Source organism: Canis aureus, chromosome 10, assembly GCF_053574225.1.
Source record: "Canis aureus isolate CA01 chromosome 10, VMU_Caureus_v.1.0, whole genome shotgun sequence".
Classification (NCBI taxonomy): Eukaryota; Metazoa; Chordata; class Mammalia; order Carnivora; family Canidae; genus Canis; species Canis aureus.
Window position 1 is genome coordinate 75,633,160 of NC_135620.1, and position 19,065 is coordinate 75,652,224.

The 19,065-nt window shown below is 36.9% G+C and overlaps 1 protein-coding gene across 1 annotated transcript in view; it reads right to left on the reverse strand.

Annotated features, from left to right (window-relative positions):
• MEGF9 (multiple EGF like domains 9) overlaps window positions 1-19,065 on the reverse strand; it is a 79,030-nt gene that overhangs the window by 31,653 nt on the left and 28,312 nt on the right. The window contains exon 2 of the mRNA XM_077910927.1: window positions 7,172-7,373. Coding sequence (XP_077767053.1) covers window positions 7,172-7,373 — 202 coding nt within the window. The remainder of the gene's footprint in view (window positions 1-7,171; window positions 7,374-19,065) is intronic.

Sequence of the window (19,065 nt, forward strand, 5' to 3'; positions counted from 1 at the left end):
GCTCTTAAGACTTCCCTGAATCTCCTGTGCACTTTGTGAATACTCATATTTTGTTTACATTTCTAGCCTCCACTGATAATGTCTTCGGACACATAGCTGGCAGATGCAATGCCTTTATTAAATGAGATGAGTGAATAAAAATGACACAGCTTTTCTCAATTGTTAATTATTTCTCGTAATCAAATAACTTTTTCTTGATCTCCCAGAATTATATGCAGAGTAATAAAGAAGAGTTTACACAAGCAGCTGTTACTCCCAATTATGACACAAGTGATGATTTTCTGAGCCCCATGTGAATGTGAGCCTCAGAGGATTGCCATCTTTCTATTTGACATTTATTTCATTATAATTTGACTTCATGAGTAAAATTCTGCCCTCTGTCCTGGGGCATATTCCCATAATTAAAATGCAAAATAATAAATATTTCAACATACACTCACTGTACAGCAGCAACCACAGATTTTACGTAAAAGGACATTACACCACTATAGAACTTGTTTGTTATCTTATAGAGTCTAAAATGATGCACCTTGCATACTAACGTACTATGAATGCATTAAAAAAACTCAAATCGGTATATAATTGCCTAAATATAAAACCAGTCCTGACAATATTTTAAGGGCTGTAGTAAGAGCTTCAGGCTCTCACTAAGCAAGCTGATTTCTGAGATAAAATGTTATCTGATTTCTCCATCCACTTATTAAACATATGTCCAAATATAAATCAGGAAAACATTAAAAATGCATTGCAAAAGCAAAAAATGAAAAGTTAAAACATTATAGACCAACTCTTTCCCAATTAAACAGGTTGGAACACCAATGGTGCTGTGAGGGGGTGGCCATCTGTCAGTACATAAAGGACTCTGTGTTTGCACATAAAGACATTGCTCAACCCACATCTGGCTCCCGTAGCCAAGTTCTACCCTCATTAGGGCAACTCCCACTGAAAATATAGGAGCATAAAGAATAGGGAGATGAATTTTTTAAAAGCCAGATGTTTGTTCCATGACCATTAGATGTCCAAGAGAATCAGGATAGAATTGAGTCCACTTTTCTACTTCTATTTATACCTAAAAAGAGAACAGGGAAGTGGAAACAGAAAAAGAATTTAAAGAGGTGTTAGATCAGATTTCTTACCTCCTTGTATAATCTTAGGAAATGCACTTGAATTTGCATGTTTTTCTTCCTTCCGATAAGGTCTTCTTCTCAGCCCTTCCCAAATCATAACTGAGAAGGCTCATCTCAGTTCCCACCTCCTCTGAAAAGCCTTTTTCCTTATTACTTCAGTTTATTATTTTCCCACTCTAAACTATTCTACTTAGAAATTCAGCATATATCTATTTTTTAAAGAAGTTTTTTTAAAAGACTTTATTTATTCATGAGAGACAGAGAGAGAGAGAGAGAGAGAGAGAGAGAGGCAGGGTCACAGGCAGAGGGAGAAGCAGGTTCCATGCAGGGAGCCCGGTGTGGGACTTGATTCCAGGACCTCGGGGTCATGCCCGGAGCCGAAGGCAGATGCCCAACCACTGAGCCACCAGGCATCCCTAAGCATATATTTAAAAACTGTTTTTGGGAAAAAAAAAAAAAAACTGTTTTGTATTGGCTTCTAATAGTTTTATGCCCTTTAGTCCAGTGTAGATTATAGGTTTCTAGATAAGAGCAAAAGCAATATTGTTTTACTCCAAAATTTTTGCTCCTCTTTGTGAGTCACCAATTCTATAATCTAATATATCCCAAACTCTAGATCCAAGTTGCAAATGTTTCAATCCCAATGCTTTTACTTACTGGTCATTACATCGTAAGTTAGGCAATTTGCCTAACTTCCAATTTTTTTCTTGTGCAAATGAGAATTATTATAATAGTGCCTACCTGATATGGCTGATGTAGGGATTAAATCAAGTACTACATGCAAAGAAAGGGCTTAGGATAGTGCCCAGTGTGTATTTGATTAACTTTAACTATCATTATTATTATTAAAAAATATACATCATTGGGGCATCTGGGTGGCTCAGTTGGTTAAGCAATCAACTCTGATTTCAGCTCAAGTCACGATTTCAGGTTGTAAGATCGAGCCCTCATTTGGGCTCCAAGCTTGACATGGAGCCTATTTAAGATTCTTTCTCTTCCTCTCCCTCTGTCCTTCCCCACTCATGCTCTCTCTCTTAAAAAAAAAAAAAAAAATCTCTATATATATATAGATATATATATGTATAGATATATATATATGTAGATTGTCCAATTTTAAGAGGTTTAATATGTGAAAATGGAAGAAAATAAACTTTTTTTCCTGTTAAAACGAACAATTTCTTCTTTAGCCTACCAACAAAAACAAACACCCAATCCCTCCTCATGCACAAGACAGGTGGACTTGATCCTCCTCTCTGGTGAGTCACCAATTCTAGTCTTCACATTAAAAAAAAAAAAAAAAAAAAAAGATTCAACCTCTAGGGAGTTTTGAGGTGAATCTATGTGCCAGGCACAATGTAAGTGGACACATAGACACAAAGTAAGTCTCACAAAAATCCTTCATGTCGCATATATTATTTTACAGATGAAAACACTGAGGCTCAGAGAAGTCAGATATCTTTTTTTTTTTTGAGGTCAGATATCTCAATGAAGGTCATGTAGTTAGTGAATGCCTAAACCAAGAATAGAATCAAAGTCACTAATTTCAGATTTTACTTCCTTTCTACTGCACATACACTACTTGCCTACAATTTCCTTTTTTCTTAACTCATATATAATTTATAGCAGAGCAGAACACAGAGGTGTTTCCTCATATTTTACCCACATGTTCTTGCCAAAGTACATAGTCCTGCAACTTCCCATTTCTGTTCTTCTGGGCTTATGTCAATTTAACTTCCTTTCTGGTAGCAAGAAATGCAATGTTTACAGCTAGGTTTAGAGCTCCTGAGCTTTCCTTCTAAAGACTTCCTTTGAGTACAGGTTTTTAAAGGACTTCAATGATGTGCTGTTTGTTCTGAAAAATTGCCTGACATTCTGAAAAACATTGTTAAAATTTTTTAAATTAAAATATTACTCTGCAGTAACTCTTAGGAAAGGATAATGGACTTACCTCAAAAAATTAACATACCTATCTTTAAGGCCATAGGCAATCAAGAAATAGGGCAAGTAAAACAAATAAAGCTTCGTGGAAGCAAGGAGGAATGCTAATTGGAAGAGAGGTGGAAAAATGGAAAGGCCAAACATTGTTGAGATCATCTAGAGACACCTCAATCAACCAGGATTTTGACAGATGTGGTGGCAGAAAGACAACAGTGAGCCATGTGCGAGACATTAGGGGTAGTACCCCGTAGGGGGACAGCAACACAGAGGGTGAACAGCATGCTCTGTTGCTATGAGCTTCGGAGGCAACGTGTTTAGAAAGGGAGAAAGGAGAGCACTCTGGAAGTGGCAATGAGGAGCAAGGAAGGTCATCTATTCCGACTCCAGGTCCAGAAATAAGAGGAGTGAGAGAGAGGAAACAGGCATGACTTTTAAGGGCTGCAGGGAAGCAAGGTCCTTTCAGATGTCAGTTGGAAGATGATGGTAAAGATGTGAGAAATCAACATACTTTGACTGTATGCAGGTATTCTAAAATTACGTTACTCATCCAAAAAAAAAAAAAAAGACCTACTAAGGACAATAGAACCAACCCATCAGGTACACAGAAAAAACAGTCCATACAGATTAAGTAATAATAACACAGGTATCTTCCACCTCCTGCTTAACATCATCCATTACTGAAAATCATATATTCTTACAAGAAATGCCAAAAAACACCTACTTTCCAATATTTCAAGTGAAAATTATTATAAATTGTAATTGTAAATTTTAATTCATTACATATCAACCCAAAACTACTAACCAACTTCTTAAAATGTAACTAAAACACAGTAAAGCACCTATAAATAAGTAGCAAACTCCCCTGTAAGGATGCAAAATGCTTACAAAATCACTTCCTGATCAACAGCAATTCCCAAGCTTGTTACCAGTTGCCTAATACGCAGTAACATGCTGCACATCCTCTTTGTTGACATGTGGTACACTTTACAAATTGTTTACTTGTGATTGTGACATTACACTCATTACAATTGGAATTTAACACAAGACTTCCCACATGTTACTTTAAAATGCTGTATATGGTATTACTGAGTTTCCGGAATATAAATACAAATTTTTCTTATATAACCATTGGCCAAAACACATTGAACTGAGAGATAAGAACATCCTAAGGTATTTGGGTTAAATACTAAGAGGCTTTCTACTAAGAAAAACAATTGTGTAATTGTGAAGTCATTCCGCTTCACAGAGTAAGCACTGGCTTATTACATTTGTTCAACTGGGTTGATGGTAGCTTTAGTGTGTAAAGTTACGCAGGTTTACTATTCCCTCGAAACATCAAAATTCTCATGTTCAAAGTAGGAAAATAACAGGGCTCTCCTCAAGGGAGTTTTTTTAAGACTTACATGAGATAATGCATATAAAGCAGTTAACACAGTGACCTAGCATATAGTACATGCTCAAAAAATGGTTTCTAGAATTATTTTTATTGTTTATCTAGAAAGTATAGATTGTAAAAATTTACACATGCATTTTCTTGTTTGATCATTAAGACAAAACAACTCTATAGAGGAGAGAAACAGGATATGGATTATTACTGCCACTTCACAAATTAAAAGACAAGTGCTTAAAAAAAAGTAAAGTGACTTTCCCAAAGCTACATGGTTGCCCTGCAAGATCTACCAGGACTGGAACCCCAAACCAGGAGCTGGCAAACTTTTTCTTAAAGAGCCAGACAGTATTTTAGGTTTGCAGGCCATAGGGTCTCTGTTGCAACTAATCAACTCTGTTACTATAGCACAAAAGCAATCATAGGTAATATGTAAATAGATGAGTGCACCTGTGTTCCAAGGATACCTTATTTACAAAAACAGGCAGTGGGTTAGATTTGGTTCAGGGCTGTAGTTTACAGACCCCTGCCCTGGATCTTTGAGTTACTAGTCCAATGCCTTTTCCACTACTCTCTAGTTGCGACCTATTTTCAGAACAGTGTTTAAGCCTGTGTCACTTAACGACGTTAACTGTTGGCGGGGGGGGCGGGAATCAGAAATAATTTATAGGGGTGCCTGGGTGGCTCAGTCGCTTAAGTGTCTGACTCTTGGTTTCAGCTCAGGTCAAGATCTCATGGGTCATGGGATGGAGCCCCCCCCCTTGAGCTCAGCACTCAGCAGGGAGTCTGCTCAAAGATGTTCTCCCTCTGCTCTTCTCCCCACTCACATGCATGCTCTCCCTCTCTTTCTCTCTTAAATAAATAAATCTTTAAAAAAAGAAATAATTTATAAAAGATCATTGGAAACACTAAGGTATTACATGAATTTTATAATTAATGTTTTTCCCTTTTCTCCAGCTTTTAAAACTCTCTCTCAGTGCTCCCCTTATTTCTTTCTCCTCTAATAAAGCAGTTTGGCCCAGAAGTAAACACTGTTTTATCTCTCCAAAGTGCTCAAGAAAAAATGTGTTTGCAGAATCTTATTCTAAAGCAGTAGTCATGCCATTAGATATTAGAATGAACAAACTTCTCCAAATCTCATCTTTGAAAATGGTAAGAAAGTCGAGCCTTCTCAGGACGTCTTGTGCAAGCATGTTTTTAGGGGAGCAGGGGAGCAAAGGGAGCAATGATAAGTAACTACTATATTCTCAGCCTCAAATAACAGAATGATTATCAGTTTTCTCATTATAGAAGCTCTACGGCATGATGATAAGGACACTGGGCTTGGAATTCTAATTAGGAATTCTTCCTCGGCCACTAAGTATCCCTGTGATTTAAAAACCCATGTAAAAAGAGTTGGAAAGATTACAACACATAGCTATTTTGAAATACCAACCATCATAAGCATTATTGTTGCATCTGAAATCATAAACTTATTAATCAAGTTCATATCCATATTTTTAATAGAGGTACAATATCATACAATACTGTGTATCATGAGTACAGTATGATTTATAAAGCATCCAAGGTAACTACTGCTGAGCATGAAGAAATTTTTCTGCCAAGGAGCTAAAAGTTCTTTAAAAATAGGGAACCCTGGGTGGCACAGCAGTTTGGCGCCTGCCTTTGGCCCAGGGCGCGATCCTGGAGACCCGGGATCGAGTCCCGCGTCGGGCTCCCGGTGCATGGAGCCTGCTTCTCCCTCTGCCTGTGTCTCTGCCTCTCTCTGTGTGTGACTATCATAAATAAATAAATAATTTTTTTAAATTAAAAAAAAATAATCCCTCATTTAAGCTAATAGTGTTCCTTCGAAATTAAAAGAAACCAGAATGTGTGCTAGGCATTTTACATGCATCTATTCATTTCACCTTCACAACAACCTAGAGGAGAAACTGAGACTCAGGGAAATGAAGTAACTTGCTGAAAGCACAAATTTCCTAAGTGGCAACAGATCTTGGATCTACATCCAGGCTAGCCTGATTGTAAAGCTTGTGTTCATTACATAACACTGTCTCTTCAGCTTTTTGATTTGGGGTCCATAAAGAGCTAGCTGCCTCATACGAGGTTAAAGAATAATTACTTTCAATGTAGTAGAAGGGAAATCCTCAGATGGTGGGACACTGTTTGGCTATATTAAATCGCCTCCAAATAACATACTAATTTAAAGATAATTTCCAGACAATTCCTATTTAATCAAACCAGTCTTTTCCCCACTAGTTAGAGAAATTAGGATATTACTGACTTTAAGCCTGAGATATGCAAAGAAACAGTTCCGGCATTTGGATAAGAGAAAAAATAAAGCAAAGGGTAAGTTTCCCGAAACTCCAATGGCATGTGAATAAACATAACAAGAACATTTCCACTGGAAATGCCAGAAGTTATCACTTCCAGAAAGGAGACTGCTTTCTCAATAATTTTTTTCCATGAAATTAGAGAAATTATCACAAAACAAAAATGGTGACCCAGGAGCTTTTATAGAACCAGATTAGTAAATTAGAGGCTTTTTCATTTTGACATTAAATATAATATACAAAAGGAGAAAAATAAAAGTATATGAAATATTTTATAAATCTATGCCCCTTTTCCCATTTATTTATTTAAACCACTCTGGTCCTTGAGAACAAGAGTCTTTTTTTTTTTCCTTGATAAAATAACATCCGCTCCGCCCTCTGCTGCTTACCTGCTGCAGATGGTGCTGAGGGCTCCGTATGGATTACAGTCACATGGTAGACAGAGCCCAGAAGTGAGATTCAGGTAAAAGCCCTCCCTGCAGCTGTCACAGCGAAGCCCTTGATAATGCGGCTGACACTCACATTGCCCTGTGGTCTGGTTGCAGCGATTCACATCCAGGCTTCCCACCACAGAGCAGTTACATGCATATTCTAGGAAGGCAAGAAGGAAAGAGACATTATTAACCAAGATTTAATGTTTTCTTAATAAAATGAACCCTATTGTATTTTTCCTAATAAGTGTTGATGACAATTTTGTAAGGATGGATAAAATTAATTCTGGTTCAAATTCACTTTCCGTCCCGTTTATTTTATTTAAGATGGGAAATGTATAAAGTAGGTAAAACTATACATCATTCATAAATATAAAGCTAACATTCTCAATGCCCTTGCCAGTACTCTTTATATTCTCGCCCTACCCTACACTTCAATATTCAGTTTTTCAGGACTGGAAACCTCTAAAGGCAGGGCCTGTGCTTACCTGCACGGCAGGGAGAGCACAGGTTGGCAATGGCAACGTGTTAAATAATAAATAGTCCCACTGTAGAGCAGCAAAAGCCTAAGGCTCCAATGGTTTACTGTGGTAACTCACACTAGTCAGAAAAAATTGTGCTACAGCTGGAATCAGAAGCTAATATGCTCTTCCCAGGAAGGAATTCATGGAGACTTGAATCTTTAAGGTAAGGAAAGGATGAACAATAAATCCTAGATGAGAAAGTTTACACAGTCATCCTGATCGGTGGGCTAAAACCAATCACAGTTTGAATCTATCCCCTAGGTTACAAGATCTAGAAAATAAACTTTCCTTTAGCTACATTTCAAAGAGTTCTTTGGATGAAAATACTTTAAAGTCCTTGGCTTTAGCCTTTAAGTGTAGATATATTTAAAGGTCAACTCAAATTTGGTTTTTGCTATTGTTTACATTCATTTTACCAAGAAGGCATTTTCAACATGGTTGGACATAGTATCAACACAGGATTTTGTGAGCATGTCAAAAATGAGCAAAGTCAACTGCAGATAAAATAAAATCTTGTACACAGTTTAGGAATAGCCCTAATTCCAAAACAGCTACAAACCAAGGTTTAATAAGCTCCCCCTCCCAAAAAAAAAAGAATCAATGGTACAAATTACACTTCTGAGTAGGTAAGGAACTATATGAAACGGCGTTACATGGATTACTATTTAGCTTGGAAAAAATTATCTTTAATGTCATTTTTGATGATTTTTTAAAAGTTACTGAATAACTGCAAATCCAGGGTCTTAAGAGAAAGTTATAAAGGCTTCTGCTCCTCTAGTCTGGAAAAGGAAATGAAAATCTAATGTCATCACAAGCAGCTTATCCACACCAGTCAAAGTAAAGGATTCCACAGAGAATTCCCACGTGGCCGCACCCATACCAACGCCGTACCTCCCACTCTTCATCAGTTCCTAAACTTTGGGGTCGGCTTCTCTCCTTGCTCTCTCCATCTCTTCTAATACGTAAGACAGATGAATGAATATACATATGCTGGTGAGTGATTTGCTTTATGCCTAATCCAAGAGTGGGTGGTGAATTAGTTAAAAATCCCAGAGAAGAATTTAAGATTTCTTCAGCCCCAAACTTAGGAAAGGTATCAGTTTCCCCTCCCAGGCAACTGTCTTGTTTTACTAGGCTATGTAACCGTGACATTTCTTTCAGAGTTACTTGTTTTCACTTTATTTCTAGTGTCTGGTGTGTATCTGTGTGTGTATGTGTAGTTTTTGTAAATAAGGAAGCCACGTTTAGTGGCCTGCAAACCTGCCAATGACAACTTCATGGTAAGACCTTCACTCCACCAAAAATGACCAGAACACTTAAAATAACATTTTCCTTCCAAATCTGGAAGAATTTCAACATACATCCAATTCCTCCTGCCGGACCAGTTTCATCACAAGTTAAACTAACCGACTATGCTAGTGTGGGCAGACCCAGCTCAAAAAAGTGAATAGGTTAAGAAAAAAGTCTAAGGCCGAGAATTTTATTCTATTACTTCCTTGCTAATGTACTTCTATCTGAAACCTGAATCAGTGTTCCCAATCAATGAGATGGGTATTTTTTTTTTTTTTAAGAAAATAATCAGGGGATCCCTGGGTGGCTCAGTGGTTTAGCGCCTGCCTTCAGCCCAGGGCGTGATCCCAGAGTCCCGGGATCGAGTCCCACGTCGGGCTCCCTGCATGGAGCCTGCTTCTCCCTCTGCCTGTGTCTCTGCCAGTCTCTCTCTCATGAATAAATAAATAAAATCTTTTTTAAAAAAGAAAATAATCTAAAAATTTTGAGGAAAAACCTTTTTTTTTTTTTTTTTTCCAGTAAAGTTCTAATGGGGAAACTTCAGTACTAATCAAGTTCACTAGCTATTTATTACTGTTATGGAGCCAAGCTAATCTTTTCAATATCCTCTGAACATATTTTTAGCCTAATCTTTGGACCTTTGCTCATTGTGTCTTCCTTGAAATGCTCTCCACTCTCCACATATTCAAACCTATTCCCTATTTCAGGGAGCAGCTGAAACTTACTCCTCCACAAACTCTTATTACCCCTGGTGTGAATCTAAAAAGAACATCTCCTACCTATAACTCTTATATGCCAATAATTTGAAGAGGCAGTAAAGTGAAGCAGTTATGAGTACAGACTACAGAGGCAGACAACTATAGGTTTAAATCTAGCTCTCTCATTTACGAACTTTATGGACTTAGACAAGTTAACTAACCTTGTGCCTTCCTTTTCTTGCCTATAAACAGGGCATAATACAGTACCTATTATACTCAGCCCCAACACCTGAGCTAGAGGTAGGTCAGAGTGCTGCAATATGTAATACAATAGCTGGAAGGAGATGCTAGATAAAATAACAGAAACACAAGTCAGATGTCAGATTCATAGGACACAGCTTTGTTGTACCCTGTGGACAAGAAAGCCTACGATTGGGCTTATTACTATGGCAGTTTTTGACAATATTTAGGAAATAAAATTAGTGTCCCAACATTCAAAAATCCAAGTTGTAGTTATCTAGGAAGAAAATGAGAGGTATCCTATGTATCCTGGGCTCCACATATTACCGCTATAGGTACCTATGAATACAATGATGAACACAAAAGGGTTGAGTATGTGGTTTTAGAGAGGACAAAAAAGAGCATTTATTTGATTATATGCCCCTTGTATGAATCGTCCTAACAGTAGTGGAATACCTGGCAAAAAATTCAGCAAGAGAGACGGCCCCAGAAAGGGGGTTGATTTATAAAGACAAAATGCACTAACACATTAACATTCTTCCTCAAATTAACCAAAGGAAAAGAAGTTAAAGCAAAGCATACCAAATGCCAGGGAACACGTGCATTTCTTCTGTTTGGAGCTCAGAATCTGAGGCCCTATCCCAGGGATTGACCTCAAATGAAATGATCCAAGTTAAATGACTAGTATGAGAAACAGTAATAAACGTAAAGCACCACGAATCTGCAATACATTGTGTCAGGATAACTTGTTAGCTTGTAAATAGAGTAAAAGCTCAGAGTCTTCACGGTTCTTGACATTCATATAGAGCCAGACAGGAGTTAATGCAGAAACAATGCAGTTTACTAGGAGGTGGGCAATATGAGAAAGAAGAAAGGAATTTCGATTGACAGAAGCAGTGGGAAGGACCCATAGCCAAGAACAAGAGACGAAGGGCGGACTTCTTAATGAGGTAGACTCTTAGACAACAAAGCAGCACAAAGGAGTCAGTGACATGACAGATGGTAAGTCACCAGGATGGATGTTGATGGGAATGGAACAGTACGAAGAGGACACAAAAACTAATCACGGACAAGTCTGGATGAAATGCCAGAAATCTCCTTTGGTTGCCTAAGAGTACATATGAAGTAAATTCTCCGTCATTGGAGCTGTGGGTTTTTTCTCAATGTCCTGTGACTCTTGGGAAAGCTCTATAGAGAAATAATTAGAGAAAAGTATCATAAATGTTAGCAGAGAGATGGCAGTCTTTGGCAATATTTTTTCTTTTTTGTTTGGCTTCTGAAGAGCAATGAAATACTTTGAACAGCACTGAGTTGATGCCTAAAGAAGAAAAAGAAACTAAAATCTGGTGCCAAACTGTTTGAAAATAGAAATATAGAGGCCCGGAGGAGAGACAGTAACTCGGGATTTTTCTCTGAGAACTTGAACTTACGTGATGATTTTGTGGTAAAAGTACCCAAAGCAATCATTGCATTTAAATCAAATATTGAACTTTTTCAAACATTCCTCACCAAGGGGTCAAGAGATGAACATTTTCAGCAATGAAAAACAAATATAGAGTAACTTTGCTTAGAAGTCCCATAGCTCCCTGACTCTCTGTGCACAAACACCTGTACTGGTAAGAGACTGTCTCCTTGCACATACTAAAGTTCAGCTTTGAACCACTTCAGTAAAACATCCATCATATCCTCTAGAGAATTTTCATTGTGTTTTGGTAACTGCAACTACTTTGATGGTAGTTTTTAGAAAAATATTAACTGTGATCTCTGTCTCTCTGCCTCTTTTTGAAGTCCTTTCTGAGTACTGTAATTAACTATGATGTCTGGAAACTCAAGCAATTTGGTACAATAGTGTGTTAGCCTTTTGCAGATAAAAAAAGAACTATAAAAGCAGTAAATGAAAGATGTGAAATAAGAAAATGAAAAAATTATGTCCCCTGTCAATTCATGATGCAAATGTCATAGAACAAAGGCTGTTAATTGATAAGAGCATTATTGCTGAACTAAATTGATTACAAAATAAGTATTGCATTTATGTATAGATACTGGAAAAATACTTGTAAATATAACTAACACAGAGCACTCACAGGAATCTGGTTCAGGAATATAGACTGGAATTCGGTTTATAGCCTCTTGCAAAATTGTGAAAATACCTTTGCAAAACTAAATTTCTGACTCCTTTTTGTTCCTTCAACAATGATTTCACTCTTGCTTTCAGTATCTTCAGATTTCAAAAGAATAAAAAAATTAAGAATATTTTTTTAAAACTGCTCTAGGCTATTCCAAAGCTTTTCATTCTTCCCCATATTCAGAAGACATACAAAAATGTACTATAATATTTGTTAACGCATCTTCTGTTCAATGTCAAAGAAGCAAAAAGCTAGGAGACATGTATTTAAAATCTATCAAGGCTTAGTACTCAATCTTATAACCAAAATTTAAAACATTAATAGAATTGAATACAATATGAGTAAATTATATTGGATATAAATTTTAAAATAAACAAAATATTAAAAGAAAAAAGCAATGAGGTTTTGCTAGACCATGTTCCTTTTTTTTTTTTTTTTTTTTTTTTTTTTTTCTTAAACTATATCCTTAGATTTTGCAAGAAGAGAGCTTTGGTGTCCTACAAGCAATTACTCTAGCTGGACTGTGTGACACTAAAGTCACAGGGGACCCACCTAATAACTGAAGTCTTTTGCAAAGCTAGTGTTACAATTAAAATAGCAAGAATTGATGAATACTTCAGTTGGTTACTGCACAAAAATCTGTGGGACATTTTAGGGTTTAAAACACTATTTAACTGGGGATACCTGGGTGGCTCAGTTGGTTAAGCAACCAACTCTTGATTTGGGCTCAAGTTGTGATCTCAGGGTCGTGCAATGGAGCTACAGTGTAGCCTGCTTGAGATTCACTCCCTCCCTCTCCTTCTTTCCCTTCCCCTTGCCCCCCCCTTCCCCAGTTCCTGAACATGGGAGTGTGCTTTCTCTCTTAAAAAAACAATAAAATAAATAAATGAAATGTTATTTAACTAAAAGAAGTAGAATCTTTTCTTTTTTCCTTTGGCTCCAACTTAAGTTGTAATTGCTTTTGGCTCCAACTTGGTTGTAATTGCTCTTATGTAGAATGAAGGAGAAGAAGAAAAAAATAAAAGTATATAGGATTCCCATCCCTTTGCATACACAACTGTTTCTGTTCCATTGAGATCCATCATTAAAAACTGTACTCTATTTAAACAAACACCAGGGAAGTAACGTATGTGTAACCATTTTGAATGTGTCTGGTCTGTCTTTTCCACAAATCTAAGATAATATCTACAAAAATAATATCTCTCGATTTTCAAATTGAAAAGAAATTTTAAAAATGACTGTCAGAATCAACCGCAGGAATATTTAATTCAAACTTCTGCCTATACATCAAAAGAATACAGCAACAACAACATATAATAATACTGTCTTGACTCCAGGCCTGATTTCCTAAGTATATGGTATACCTATTTCAAAATGTACTTTTTATTAGGCCCATATCCATCTTTGTAGGTTTAGAGTAAAGGAATCTTGGAAAGGGCTTCATTCTAGAGAAAAGGAACTGTCAACACAGAATTTTTATTTTTATAAAAGGCCTTACTCTAGCATAACACTGATACTCAAATTACATTTCACATTTATGTTATGCCAGGGTAGGGTCACAAATCTTTGCAAAACCGGGAAACCCAGTATGAAAGCTGATGAGTTTCTTGCATTAAAGCAGACTTCACAGAAATGTGGAAAGTTTTAAAGCCACTACTTTTATTTTTTTTAAGATTTTATTTATTTGACACAGAGAGAGAAAGCATAAGCAGGGGGAGAAGGCAGAGGGAGAAGGAGAAGCAGACTCCCCGCTGAGCAGGATGTGGGGCTGGATCCCAGGACCCTGAGATCACGACCCGAGCTGAAGGCAGATGCTTAACTGACTGAGCCACCCAGGCTCCCGTAAAGCCACTGCTTTTAAAGAAAAGCGTTAAGCTTTACCTTTTAAAATAAAAATGTATCCATTAAAACTCCCAGTCACAATTCACTGTCCCCAAACATTTCTTCTACTTTACGGTAGATGCATGAAAAAAAAAAAAAGTGGGTAACAAAGACATGGGTGTCGTAGAAATTTTTCTGCCTCACACTTAAGGGCCATGTTCTTGTTGCTTGTCCCTGGCTCGCTGCCAATTTTCCACAATTCAAAGACAATTCATCTAATTAATGAGACAAAATGACAAGTTCTGGGAAAAACTGTAACAACCAGCTTTCACTACTAATAATAACCAAGATGATAGGACCGGTTACTGAGCATACACCACGTGTATCTCCAACATCGCACTGAAAACGTCACAGGTACACACCCCTCAGTCTTCACCACAGTCCTGTGAGGTAGGTGCCTTGAAGGACAAACGGACATCTCAGAGAATTGCAACAACCATACAACTAACCGGTACAGGAGGACAGATTGCAACTCAAACTGAAGAACTCCAAAATCCATGGTCTTTTCACTATAAGAAACTTCTGACTATAAAAGTAGAAGAAGAAAAAAAAAAAAAACCAAAACACTAGACAGACCCACGACATCTTTTTTTTTTTTTTTTTTTGAAGATTATATTTATTCATTCATGAGAGACACAGAGAGAGGCAGAGACACAGGCAGAGGGAAAAGCTGGCTCCGTGCAGGGAGCCTGAGGCGGGACTCGATCCCAGGACCCAGGATCACGACCTGAGCCAAAGGGAGATGCTCAACCACTGAGCCCCCCGGGCGCCCCAAGGCCCAGGACATCTTACAACCAGAGTTTGCTGATCATTTACCAGCTCTGTAACCTTCAATAAGTCTCACTGCTCTGAGGTTCAGGGTGTCAATCTATAAAATGTGGATAGTTCTTGTCACCTGTCTATATGAAATATAGATAAAGCTACCATAATATATACATGATCTTTATGCTAAAACTATAAGACAAAAAAAAATAAAAAATAAAAAAACTATAAGACACTGGAAAAAAAAATTCAAAAAAGACCTGAATAAATAGACACAACATATCAACTAAATCTGCAGATTCAGTGAACCCCAGTCAAAATCCCATCAGGATCTTTTGGTAGGTATTCACAGGCTGACTCTAAGATAAATAAGAAAAAGTAAAGAAACTTGAATGAAGAATAAAGTTGGAAGACTTTCAGTAACTCATTCCAAAACTTAACTTTAAAGCTGCAATGATCAAGACAATGTGTTGTTGTTGAAAGAAAAGATGCAAAGGTCAATGGAACTAAACAGCCCAGGAATTGATCCTCATAAATATTATCAACTAATTTTTGGCAAGGTATAAAAGGAATTCACGGGAAAAGGATATTTTTTTTTCAATAAATGGTGTTGGAACAGTTGTGTGTCCCCATGCAAAAAACCTGAATTTTGGCCTAACCTCACACCTTGTTAAAAAACCTAATTCAAAATAGTTCATGGCCTCAAATGTAAAATGTAAAGCTACAAATACCTCTAGAGGAAAACATGGGAGAAAATGTGATTGGCCTTGGACTGGGCAAAGGACTTCTAGATACAACACCTAAAGCAAAATCCATAAAAGGAAAATTTATAAAATGGACTTTATTGCAATTTAAAACTTTTGCACTTTACAAAACTACTAAGAGAATGAAAACACAGCCATGAACTAGGAGAATATTTGCAAATCACATTTCTGCCAAAGGACTTGTGTCAAGAATATACAAAGAACTCTCAGCACTTAACAGTAAAAAAAACTACAATTTTATTTTTTATTTTATTTTTTTTTAAGATTTATTTATTTATTTATTTATTTATTTATTTATTTATTTATTTATCATAGACAGAGAGAGAGAGAGGCAGAGACACAGGAGGAGGGAGAAGCAGGCTCCATGCTGGGAGCCTGATGTGGGGCTCGATCCCGGGACTCCAGGATCGCGCCCTGGGCCAAAGGCAGGCGCTAAACCGCTGAGCCACCCAGGGATCCCCAAAACTACAATTTTAAAACAAGGGAAAGGTCTGGACAGATACTTCACCAAAGAATGTGTATGTATGACAAATAGACACTTGAAAAGATGCTCAACATCTTTTATTAGGAAAATGCAAACTGATGGGCAGCCCCGGTGGCTCGGCAGTTTAGTGCTGCCTTCAGCCCGGGGCCTGATCCTGGAGACCCGGGATCCAGTCCCGCGTCGGGCTCCCTGCATGGAGCCTGCTTCTCCCTCTGCCTGTGTCTCTACCTCTCTGTCTCTCTGTCTGTCATGAATAAATAAAATCTTTAAAAAAAAAAAAAAGGAAAATGCAAACTGAAACCATAATGATATACTACTACACCGTTAACAGAATGGTTAAATTTTAAATAACTGGTGCTGTTAACAGTGCTGAGCAACTAGAACTCTTCTGAGTTCCTAACAGGAATGCTCAGAAAACAATCTGGTGGTTTCTTATGAATTTAAATTTATACCTACCATATGACCCAGCATTTCTAATCCCAGACATTTACCCAAGAAAAATGAGAACTTCTGTTCGCAGGTAAGTATAACTGAATGTTTACAACAGTTTTATTCATAATCACTAACAACTAAAAATTACCTAAATGTCAACTGGTGAATTGTTAAATAAACTGTGGCCCTTTTTATATGGCATACTAACATTTTTTTCACATCACAATCTGTTTCTGATTTATTAACTTGATCTGTCTATTCTTGTACCAGTATAGCAAGAAAAAAAAAGTTTTAGTGACTGCATCTTTATAACATGTTTCACTAATGGATTGCCGCTCGTTACATTTTCTTCTAGTTCTTGTTAGTTATGTTTCTATCTGAACTCTACTGCCACATTTCCTCCAAAAAAGATCTTGTTGTATTTTTCCCATTAATTCCACTTATTCTACAAATTAGTGTATCAAGAACTGGTCGCTTTACAATATTCCATTTTTCTACCTGTGAACATGGGTGTGCCTCTCCATGTATTCAGTCTTCCTGTATATCCCTCAGCAAAATTTCATGATGTAAAAAATAGATCTACAGGAGTTTCATATATACCTTGATGAGGTTATTCCTAAACCTTTTATCATTTGTGGTAGTAGAGGCAGTAGTGGTTAGTGTGATTTTTTTCTCATTATCTCCTCTAATTAGTATTAGCTAGAAATACTTAGGTTTTTGGAGATATATACACAGTTCTTTTGATGAATTCTCATTATTTCTAATTTTTTACCTTGATTCTTTGAGTAAGACTTCTATTTTACATTACAGGGAGGTCTTCTACTGAAGGTCATATCTTACCTGACTATCAATAGATATAATTCTCAGTTTTCTCAACTGCAAATGTTTGTCGGTAAAATAGAGCAAAGTGTTTTTCACGCAACTGCTTATCTTAATCCCTAGGTCAGCCTTATTATTAATTATAATAAAAGTAATTACCGCTTGCTATTTCCTACAGTGCCTCTGCCTTTATCAGTCACACATTTTAGTTGAGTGAACACTTCGCTTCACGACTGCCCTGCAAGGGGTGTTTATCAATAAGGAAACTAGAACTTAAAGGCTGGAAGTCGCTGCTCAGGACCACAGAGTTACTGTACGTGGTGAGACAGCATCAGACCCAGGTTTCTCTTACTCAAGTGCTCTTCCTCATTCCACCTCACCACAGAGCTTTCTTCCTTTAAGAAAAAAGGAAGGAGACAGGGGAAACACAAGAAAAAGAAACAGAAATTCCAGCTACTAAACACTAAATAACATTGGGTGGTTTTTGTTTATTTTGTTTTCAGTCTGTTTTCTCTGTAAGCAGGTGACATCAAGTCAAATGACTACCAAACAGTAGGGTGGGGGGAAACAGCTGCTCGAGCTACAAAAATAATACTCAACGGGAGACTTAGAACACCTTGCACTTGCTTTTGGTCACTTAGTCTTAATATACTGTTCAGAACCAAAAACATACACTCATGATTTAATATTTGGGACCAGTTTGTTTTATTTAAATGCAATCTCATTGCTAAAAAAAAAATACTATTAGTATCTCCAGTGTCTTTCTATATCCTGGATACAGACTATGCTGAACTATAGACTACGCTACCTGAACATAGGCAAAAAAAATATATATATATATATATTTTTTGTGCCACTGTTTTTCTATTTGTTTGCATTTTTCAAGGCTTTTTTAAAAAAACAATTTTGCCATTTAGTAAGAGTTATTGCTTACGTTTTAGAAGGATATTTTATTATTTCTGGCTATTATCAAATTGGGAATGTACTCCAAGAATTGACCAAACACCGCCCATATGGCTTGAAAGAACTCTATCAAACTGAATTTATATGAACTTTTTTACTTATAAAATGTTCACAATATCCTTCAGTTTAAGGGTAGGTGGGAAGGAGGGAAGAGCAAATACAGAAAATGAATTTGTACAACTTAAAATCTGACTCCAGACTATAATAGAAAGAGAGCAGTCGATGAGGTCAAGGGACCTGGGTTCAAATTCTGACCACTGTTTATGATTTTAAATCTATTGTCCTCTTTGTAAAGATTTTTTTATAAAATTGGGATAATGATACCTAACTTATCAGGATATCCTAAGAATTATAGGAGAAAAGGCAAAGAAAACACCTACGACGGGGCCTTCTCTTTCCCCACCCTACATTTTTTATTAGAAGCAATCTTTTTAGCAAAGTAGCAATCCTTAGATGTTACTACAGACTGCAAGAATTGAGAACAGTGACCATCAGAGATCTCTGAATACACTCAAATTACCCTAAATAATGTCATTAATGCCTTAATTTTGTAGTAGTAGAACAGAAAGGATGGGAAAAAGAGAAGAGCTTCAATTTCAAGTGCTGCCAATTGCTTCTGAGGTTGGGATTAGATTTGCCTTAGTGTGTCTATTTACAGAGCACAGCTGAGCAACTTAAAGGCTACCACTATTTGCTCATTGTAATACCTGGAAAATTAGTTTGGAGAAAAGGAGCACAGAGAGAGTAAGAGAAAAGGTCAACTGAATAATACTATCCTAAGGTATCCAGTGATTTAACCTAGGAATTGTTCCTAATTTCTAATAAAAGAAGTTTGGCCTTACATATTATAATTTAACATCCATCCCAGC